The sequence below is a fragment of the Stenella coeruleoalba genome, assembly GCF_951394435.1.
Source record: "Stenella coeruleoalba genome assembly, chromosome: 7".
In the NCBI taxonomy this organism is placed as follows: Eukaryota; Metazoa; Chordata; class Mammalia; order Artiodactyla; family Delphinidae; genus Stenella; species Stenella coeruleoalba.
The window spans coordinates 21,800,768-21,811,414 of NC_137153.1; the positions used below are offsets into that span (position 1 = coordinate 21,800,768).

At 35.7% G+C, this 10,647-nt stretch overlaps 1 protein-coding gene and 1 long non-coding RNA gene across 3 annotated transcripts in view; one reads left to right on the top strand and one right to left on the bottom strand.

Annotated features, from left to right (window-relative positions):
- LOC307189356 overlaps positions 1 to 10,647 on the top strand; it is a 273,604-nt gene that overhangs the window by 147,491 nt on the left and 115,466 nt on the right. The window lies entirely within an intron of this gene.
- The window catches only part of LOC307189354 (ADAM DEC1-like), a 76,737-nt gene continuing 71,241 nt past the window's right edge, over positions 5,152 to 10,647 (bottom strand). The window contains exons 13-14 of the mRNA XM_079927371.1: positions 6,455 to 6,544; positions 5,152 to 5,428 (exon numbers count right to left, since the gene is read on the bottom strand). Coding sequence (XP_079783497.1) covers positions 5,210 to 5,428; positions 6,455 to 6,544 — 309 coding nt within the window. The 3' untranslated portion in view covers positions 5,152 to 5,209. The remainder of the gene's footprint in view (positions 5,429 to 6,454; positions 6,545 to 10,647) is intronic.

A 10,647-nucleotide genomic window follows, 5' to 3' on the forward strand; every position in this document is an offset into this window, starting at 1 on the left:
AAATTGTATATATTTAAAGTGTATATCGTGATGACTTTAGGTACTCTTATACATTGTGAGATGACCACAAACAACCTAATTAACCCACCCATCACGTCAAATAGTTACTTTTTTTGTGATAACACCTAAGATCTACTTCTCAGAAAATTTCAGGTACACATTACGGTATTATTAACTATAGTCACCATGCTTTACATTAGATCTCCAAAAGTTATTCATTTTATAACAGAGAGTTTGTATCCTTTAACCAACGTCTCTCTGTTTTCCCTACCCCTCGTCCTCAGCAACCATCATTCTCCTTCCTGCTACTGTGACTTTAATTTTTTTAGATTCCACATATAAGTGAGATCATACAGTATTTGTCTTTCTGTGTCTGGCTTATTTTGCTTAGCATAAGTGAAATATCCAAGTTCATCCATGTTGTTAAAAAGGATTTCTATTTTTTAAGGCTAAATAATATTCATATATATATATATACAAAGTCACATATATGTGTATATAATCACATTTTCATTATCCATTCACCTGTCCAAGGACATTTAAATTGTTTCCATTGGCTATTGTGAATAATGTTGCAGTGAATACGAAAGTGCAGATATCACTTCAATTTAAATTCATTTTCCAGTTGGCTGGAGTACTTGACTATTCTTCTTTTCAGAAAATAAATGCTGTCTAATTTTACTGTATATTGTCTTAATCATAAGGTTGTGCGGGTGTTGTTCTATTACTTTACACTCTGAATAATAGCTTGGTTATATATATGGTTTTAGGGTCACCATATTTCTGTTTCCCAAAACTGTGGATTTTGCTGCATTATCTTCCGGCATTTTTTGTTGGGGATACATACGATGGTAACTTGATAATTTTTCCTATTGAAAAATAATACTTGCCTTCTTTTGTGCTCATAGAACATTTTCTTTATTGTTGACTTCATGGTATGAAGATAAGTCTAAATGCTCATTTATTTTTACGATTTTTTCCCGGTACTGAGTTTTTACTTTATTCATTCCTAAGCTCAGGGACATTGTTGAGTATTATTTCCTTAATTACATTTTTTTACCTCTATTCTGTTTCCTTTATCTAGAATTCCTATTAACACTGTATCAGGTTTCTTAGCACTGTTTCTCTTGCTTTTATTCATTTTCTTTTATTTTAAAAAATTTCCTTATCTTATTTTTCTGTGTTAAGAAGTTTAGCTTCCAATTTCCTTTTTTTTTTTTTCCCCTGGAGTTTCTATTCCATGGCTTACTGCATAAATTGCATATAAACAGGCAATCACGATTCATTTTGCACTTTGAAGGCAGTGCTTCTTGATTTCAAATTATATCATTTTTATAGATTTAATATCCTTCTAAATAGTATAAAATATAAATTTAACTTATTTCTATAGGATTTTCGTCTTTTTAAAAATGCATCTGTTTCATAGGAGACTATCATCTTTGATATCTCACACTGGTCTCCTTTGTTCACTGTACTGAATTCTCTTATGTCTGTTGTTTATCTTCTTTCCTTATGCTTATAGAATGGGTTTTCTATATACATGATTAAACAGTGAGAAACATTGTTTTAAAACCCACGTAGACCTCACTTCAGGTATTTCAGGCTCAACTAAAGGAAAATACTGAGATGTATTTTATTTTGATTCTGCTGTTCTGTATGTTTAATAAAGAGATAACTACAGAGACAGTTTTTGAGCAATTCTTCCCTGGTAGAGAATGAAAGAATTAACTAATTTCCTCTCTTTCTTCTCTTCTCTCCTCTACTCTCATTCTCTCTGCAGTCTACTATCTTTCTCTCTTACTGTTTCTCGTCTTTTACTTTTCATCTTTTTTTCTTATCTATGTTGTAAGTTCTATAGTATAACTAAGGAAAAGGGCACCCAGGGGTAATGGGATATGTTTGTCCTCTTTTCCCATGCCAAATTAAAATTTACCCAGAAAGAATAACTACTAAGAGAAACTAGAATGTTTTTAGGCATTTAAAGTTCCTCAAGTCTAAAAAATAGTATCTCAGAATAAATATGAAAATGACAAATTCTGTCAGTAGTGTCCTTGTGATACCTCTACAGACTAGCGTTTGCTATGCATAGATTCCCTCAATAGGAATTGGTTCAAGAATTGGTACCATTGTGAGTGGCGCACTTCTGTACTAAGATTTCTCTAGAAGGAATTAGGCACTCAATGTGGTGGTACATGGTCGTGATGTGTTTGCACAATCACGAAGTGTTCCTTAATAACTGCTCCCCTATCAACTTCTTGGCTTAATTCCTGCCATTCTGTGAAAGGGATGTCGTACGTTTGCTTTGTACCTCTGGCTGATTTTCCTTACCTGAAGTGAGTAGAAAATTATTCGATATTTTCTTCAAACCAATGCCTCATATACTCTATCTTACTGAACGTCCTTGAACTTTCTAGTTTGTGGTTGGTACACATACCCAAATTTTCACAGCTATTAACTCCTCGCCATTTTTATGTTTATTTAGTCTTTCAATGGGAAACTGTATAATTAAATCTATGGACTTGAAATAGAGGTCTCTATGAAATTATTAAATTCTGATTCTGCTTTTACATGCTGAATTTTTACTTTCCAATTCATTTATCTATCTCATTATATGAATGATACTGTAATGCTTGTGGATGGCAGTGTCAGGGGGTGGTGCATATCACAGAAACTGCTCAACTTCAAAATTGCTGATTTTCTCTATGGCGTTATATTTTTTCAAATATTCTTTTGTTTATAAACCTTGATGAGATGGCTACTGTTTTTAGTTTACATTCTCACGTTTTCATCTTGGAGTGATAAAGCCTTTCCAATCAGGCTTCACTCTACCTGTTCAATTTAATTTTTTGCCATTTCACTCGGAGTGCCAGTCACTCTGAAATTGTCAGCTACCTGTCTATGCCATACACTTGTACCTTTGCGTATTATGTAGGTATATTTCTTTTTAAAAAGTCTTTTCTCATCTTCTGTGTGTTGAAAAATGTTGTTCATAAAGTCAAAGGTGAAATGTTGCTCATTTAATGGCATCAGAAGATGCCACTCTGTGTTCTACAAGTAAAGTCAGTCACTTCCTTTGGACTCGTGCACATTGATCACATCACCATGAAAACAGTTGAGTTAGATTGTAGTGATACACTTAATTTAATCTACGAAATTCTCAAGTACACTCATCTTTACATCAAGTGTGTCCTGCACAGACACTGGCACCATAGTATGTGCCCAGCAAATATGTCTGAATGAATAAAATAAATGAAGATTCTATGGCTACTTCATAGTCAAATGAATTTTTCAAAAAAATCAGTCTATAATTTTATTGAGCATCTACTGTAAGACACTAATTAAGCACATTTATAATATTTTCATAATTTGTATAACAAATATTAAGCAAAATGAATATTTACTATAGTGTTATTGCTACTCTGCTCAATTAAAAAAAATACTGCAGAGTTTTTTTCTGTGTTCCCATATATAAGCCCTCTGGAACCATTTATAGGATCCAATGAGGTTTTAAGTGACTGGACAAGCAGTTTTAATAAAACAAAGGGCCCTCATCTTACCAGTCCATCTCCACATTTTGTTCCAGGAGCAACCAGGCCAAAATCCTTAGAATCGTGGTATAAAAAAAAAGTTTTGCATTCAGTGGCATTCTGCTTCAGAGCCTTCTTAAGGTGATAGATCTTTTCTTCTCCAAGGACAGAAGAATGCTGCCCACCTGTGCAGAATATCTTTCCACATTTGATACCTCTGAAGGAAAGGAAGAGTATTCTCACACTTGGGACCAGAAATACAATAGAACTTTAGAGACTAGGTTGGAAGTGAAGTGGCCCGGTCATGTTTTTCTAAACCAGGCTTGTCAGAGAGGAGAGGCTGGGTAAACTGTTGGACCCTGTTTCCTGACCCTGGAAACTGAGATGAGTAGACAAAGATGTAAAATGATTGTATTTCTTTATGATATCTATGTAATTCTCATAAAGCAATATTAGCTCAAGTTTACAGGAGAATATTTCTTATTAGTAATTTGAATTAGCATAACTTGAATCAGGATATTAAGATTTCCTTCTTACTCTTTCTTGCGTGGAGCACATCAGTTGATTCTCACAACAAATCTATGAAGTTGCTATCATTATAATCACCCCCCCTACAGATTAGGCCGCAATTGGAAGTGAGAGAAGTTAAGCTACTGCCCATTTTTAGGATTATATTTAGAAGCAAAGTTGAACTTGATTCTAGGTTTTTATTATTGTTGTTTTCAGTCCAGATCCTGTTTGGGGGCACACAGAAAGCCTTGCCAAATGTCAGAAACAAACCCAGAAGTGGGGGTCAGCACATGCTTTTTAAAAATCAGATCTAACATCCAATTGTCCCATTCTGTCTTCAACTTCAGCATCTACCTTTCTTTCTTCTGATGGCTTTCCTTCTTTTTTCCTCTTCTCCCCTTTTCTACTTATTTTTGCCCTCCTTCTGTTTGCTTCTTTCTCTCTTTTTTTTGTAGCTTCTTTTCCTCCCTTTCTTCCTAAGAATCTTAAATCTTTCCCATCTTTCCTCCTTGTGTTCCATGACTTTCAGTTACAAAATACAGAACATAAATGCCTGTTAATTCCATCAGGGATGTGTGCTCTCTCCCTTCTTGCTTCCCTTTCTTCCTAATCTCAGTAAAAACAGGCTGGCAGCTGTCAGAACAAGAGCTGTTCTGATTTTGCAAAACACTCTGAGAGGGCACGTACTTTTCTTCACAAGGAATTAATACGTGTTTCGTGTGTTTGCAGTATCCAAATTTATTTCCAATTTTATTCATCTTGTAGCAGATATCAGAACTGTCTTTTGCCTCTGGGACCCAAAAATGGTATGATAAAAGTAAAACATTGAAAGCATGAATATGACAAATCATAAAATGCCTTACTTTTCTAATATAATTGAAATTTCAGTGTCATGTAGCAGTGAAGCAGAATGGGACAACTAAATAACTTAAAAACTATCCTATTGCCTCGGGAGGATATTTTAGGAAGGAATATGAATATAAAAAAGAAAGAAACATACCTTAACCCACATACCGAGCTAGTCAATTAATATTAGAGGTAAAGTCAATGAATATGAAAGGTATTATTTAGAAAGGTGCCAGGTAATACCTGCCACAAATGGCATTATCTCCAGTCTTGTCCCCAGATTCCTAAGGGACAGTAACAGAAATAACGGCTGTTATCTTTATCAATCATTCACTGTAATTGTCTCTCGCCTTTATCAAACACTTCAGAGCACTATCATCCCGGGTGGGACAATTCCCCATGAAGCAGTAGCCTTTTGCATTCTTGCAAGGAAATCCATTTATTTGGAATTGGTCCTTAGGACACCCGGAAGAGTGGCCAGTACACATCTCAGGAAAATGACACTCATCTTTTGCTGGTCTGCGTATAGACGCTGCTTTTTTCAACTGTTGAAGAAAAATGAATAGATTGAATCTTGGACATCCATAGGTTAGGAAAGGTTCAGTAAGTAGGAGGAAGTAAGGAGGTTGACCCATTTAATTTATCTAAAAAAGTTTTAAGGATGGATCATGACTTCCCTCTCCACTCCACTGAGAATTATTAGCATTCTTGGTTTTTATGTGATTTTAGGAACGACAAGTTGGTGTTTTTGAAATTTGGTATTAGAGCAGCACTGAGAAGAGTTGGAATGGACATAAAATGGAGAAATGAAGCATATGTTTTGTTCATCTTGCCTTCTTCATCCCTTTAGTACATGCCTTTCTCACACCCCACCCCACCGTACACGCGCAGCTGGGAACGCCTGACTCTAATGAGGAATCACCACTCCCAATAAATCAGATCTTTTCAGATGAACTAAAAACATACCCAGGCTCTCACTGCTGGAGGGCACGACATGCAAATATTCTCTCTCATTCAGCCATTCAATATGCATTTAATTTGTGCTGGGTTTTGGAAAAATTTGAAGATGAATAAAACACACTTCCTTTCCTTTGTCAGTTCGCAATCTAGTGGCGTGAAAGAAGTGTCAATAAACCCTTAGACAGAGGCATTTGGACTTTTGGTCATCTTTCCTAGGAATATATCTCCAGCTACTAGTCACTGTCACTTTCCAATTCCAGGATAACCCTTTTCCCTTTCAGTTCACTGTTGTTGGGATGCCATTTTCCCCCTCAGCTGAGGTCAAATAGGTTGGTAATGATCGACAAAAAAAGCAAGAATCATGTTAGCCGTATAACTCCACTCCTAAAAGTCCAAGCACTGCTTACCTGCTTCTCCACTCCCCAGACCATAACACTGCTTAGTATTTAGAAGTCTGAGCATCTCAGAAGAGGCTGTATTGGGTACGAGCAATCTTAGCTCCAATCTGGGATTAGTGGTGGAAGGTCATTCAGTGGCCAGACGACTCTTTGGTTCTATGTATACTTAATAAACTGAAAACAGAGAAACCCAGTCCTAGCAAAGGATCTTACCTGTCGAGATTCACAGCATTCTCCTTCTGCACAACTAAATCCTGGCTTCAACATACATTTGTGTGCCTCACAGCAAGGATTAGTGCATTCCTGGCAATAATCAAAAATGAAAAATTAGAAGCAGTTTGTAGTTTGGCTCCTGTTTGAAGAGTTAATTTGTGGTGCTTCTATGCAATTTAGCCATAATTGTTTTTCAGAGTTAAATCCAATACATGGTCCTTGACTATGATATGTATACAAAGACTACTGCATGCAACTGGTGTTTGGGACTTTTACTTTGTTTCCTTCCCTTGTGCTCTTCAGTACTCCACAGCTAATGATTCTCACTGGTAGCATACAAAGCCCGGAGTTTGTGACCTTCCATTCTCCTGATGACTTCTGTTCTCTGGAAGAGTCCTGCTGCTTCTCATGCTAAATGTTGGGTGTGAGATAATACAACTTCTGATTTTATATTGTCCTCAAGATGCTAAATATTTATGGCTGAACTTTTAACAAAATGCATCGTTAGATAATAATAACAGGATGGACACTTAGACCCTATCTGCTGAAACAAAGTTAAGACTGCAAAATATTGTCTGCATCCTGTCATGTAAGGTACTTCAAGTGTTGGAATGAAACTGTAGGACTATTCCAAAAAATGCACATAGGCAAAAGCATCACTTTCCAAAGTTAGGATTCTCTTTCCATTTAATCTGAGACATTTGAAAAATAGAAGCTGTAACCTCTGGACCTTCGCTGCCTCCGCTCTGATCTTGGAGTCTCTTCATAGCCAGAGTGAATTTTGAATTGTGCAGTGTCTAGAAAATAGCTACTTAAAATGTGGTCCTTGGACCGGCGGCCTTAGACAACCTTGCAGGTTGGTAGGAATAGGATCTCAGTTCCACTCCAGACCTACTGAATCAGAATCCACACTTTAACAACATGCCCAGGTGATTTATGAGCACTTGATAATGTGAGAAGTCATTATCTAGGACACATACCTATATGATGACCTCTTGAAAGAAAAAGCTCCTATGTTAGAGAAAAGCAGAATAAGAATTAATTTAAAATATGCCTCCAAGGCTTATTCTAAATGTACCAGAGACTGCAATGAATATGTGTAAGTTTAGAAGGTTTCTGCTCAATTAACTTTTCTAATAATGTGAACTGGTCAACAGGGATATAGACTAACCTCATAAGACCCTGAGTAAAACTCGATTGACTGACTGTGAGGGATTTTGTAGAACAGATTCCTACCGTGCATGAGAGATCAGACTTAACGACACCTATGAGCCCTTCTCACAAGAGGAGCCAATTAATGTATAAACCAGGCTAATGTGATGCTTTGAATCTCCAGCAAGATCATTACATGACTTGGTAAGAAGCCTTGCATTGAGGCTGCACCAACAACTTTTTTTTTTTTAAAGCACAGTTTTTAAAGCTTTACAAGAATTACCATCGTTGATTAATGGCTACATCCCTGTCTAGATTCTAGCTGAGGTTACACTTTGTAAATGTAAAGGCAACATCATTTGCAAATACCTGAACAGGGCCACAATCACACTCTTCTCCGTCGTCCAACCTCTTGTTTCCACAATATGGATAATCACTTAACTTATCAGAAAATGGAATATTGAACATGCACGTTGGCTTGTAATCCTTGAGATATTGCTGGTACTGGGTTTTGCTGCATTTACTGAATTTTAGTGCAGGAATGCTAGAGGTAGGACGAGTTAAAAATAAAGATTAATCATATCAATGCATAGTGGTAGAACAGCTATGAAAGTTCTGTGAAGAATTTAGAACAAAAAACATACGTAAATGATAGACTCAAGGTCCATTTACCTTTTTTACTCTTGTCTCACTGTTACAGCAGAGTAGTAGCTGGGCTCTTTATTATAGAAAATGTCTTATTGAAACACAGCCAACACATACTATTTTAGTGAAAATACTCAGACTATATATCCTCCAGAATATCCTTCCTGAAGCCCATGGTTCCGACCAATTGTGCCTGCTGCTCCCATATCACTTTTTATTTGCCCCACTTGAAATAATCTATATATTTGCCTACCATCCATGCAAGAATACAAGCTTCTCAATACAGGGACTGACTCGTGTTCAAAGTTTTTAAAAATAAGCACTAGTTAACACAGTGCCTGGCGCAAAGTAGTTCTCTATAAACATTTTCTGAAACAAACTGTTAATATATAGTACGCTCTTACACATCTTAGGAATGTGATATATTTCTTTTTAAGCTGAAACTTGCCTCCCTTCCATCTTCCTTTTGTTTTGACTCCTTTGTTATTATTATTGATACAATGATTGGATACAGATGGACTTTTAAAGTCTTGGATACGTTTGAGTGGGATGTTATGGTCCCCCCAAAATATTACTAATTATGTAGATAATGATGTAAAATTAGATATCAGTTACTGAGTTCTTACCCAGGAGATATCAGGAAAATTCCAGATAATAACCATATGTCCCTACAATATTGAGTTTTACTCAAAGCCACTCCCCCAATATTGAAATATATTCTCTATGTTGTTTAAGCCTCACCTTCCATCACTATCCATCACGCATTTTCCCAAAGTACAGGTACATGGGTAATCATCATGCCGCATCCCAAGGTCATGCCCCAACTGATGTGCCATTCTGCTTGCAATGGCATTTAGGTCACAGGTCAAAGATCCTGATGCCAAAAAAGATGTGCATTAGAAAGTTCTGTAAGATAGTACACTACAGTACATAAAGCTTTGAACTAGTGGTTGAGAGCTGGTTTCTAGCTTCCGGTTAACTAGTATTTTATCTAAGAGGTCGTGGACTTAGTTATCTTCCGTTCTTGCACCTTAGTTTCTTCAGTTATATAATGAGGTTGGACAAGTAACCTTTTGGATGTCTCTAACACTAACACTTTGAAATTTTTTTTTTTTTTGGTGCAGTCATTGTTGGTTTTATATAGACTCATTTTTACAAATAGCTCAAATTTATTAATTAAAATCCTACACAATAAAATAAACATTATTGATTGTCTTCTATTATTAGATATTCAAAGGGAGTAAAAATAAAAATATGTGAGTTTTGGGTTTCCAATTTATAGTCTCACATTAGGCGATAATGTTATACAATCATGAAGAGGCAGTTACCACTATGAAAAAAGTCAGAAGATCAGTAATGTAAAATCCAACACAGAGTTGATAGTTATCTCTGTTCTTAGTTCTATTTCATGTTTTAATCTCTATATTAATGAAAAAAATTAAATTTCCAAAGAGGGGTGGGATATCAGGTTACTGTAAAAGTAAAACACCCCTAATTTGGTGATTTCATCTTACTCATATGACATTTAAAATGTGTCCTGGATGGGTTATACTGTCATAGTTGGAGTGGACAGCCTATATTAGATTAATTTGACTCTACTATGCAAAATTTTGTTTCTAAAATACCATGGGCAAAGGCGTAATCATAAAAAGAACCATAGGAATAATAAATCAGGTAGCCATTTTAATAAGTACTGGCTTTTAAGTTCAAGGTCTTACAAGACTTGCTTAAGCATAACAACAATTAGGCAGAGACACTATAGGAAATCAACCCAAACCTTGATATCTTTTTTTTTTAAACAAATTTTGTAATGTATTTTCATAGTCTTTGTGCATATCCTTTTTTTTTTTTTTCCTTTCAAACCTTGATATCTTAAAGAATGTCTTAGTGTTATTTGGGCAGCATTTACTAGAAGTGTAGTGACTTGGGAAAGGATCAGGTAAACAAGGGGAGTCAGCAGTATGTAGGTTTTAGGCTTTTTGAAAGTGAATGGTAAAGCCATCTACGTATGATATTTTCCACATAAGAACAATTATCCTTACTTGCTAAACCAGCCATCAAGTTTTATGTACATCACGTGTCCTTATAAATAACTATATTTAATATGCAAAAGAGATTTCCTAATCTTTGTAGGTTAATTTGTGTATGACATTCATATAAACTCGGAAAACACTGGTTTATCTTCATTATTTATCTATAGTTTTTAATAAAACATTTCCCATTTAATAACGGAAACATGACAGTTTCATCGTGACATTTTGGTGGGAATGTATGACAGGATGCATACATGGTCCCTTTCAATAGGACACAGAAGATTACAGAAATCTAAGGTAAGCATTTTGATTAAGTAATACAACATAAATAAAACACAGCCCACCTTAACGACACTGGAGGAA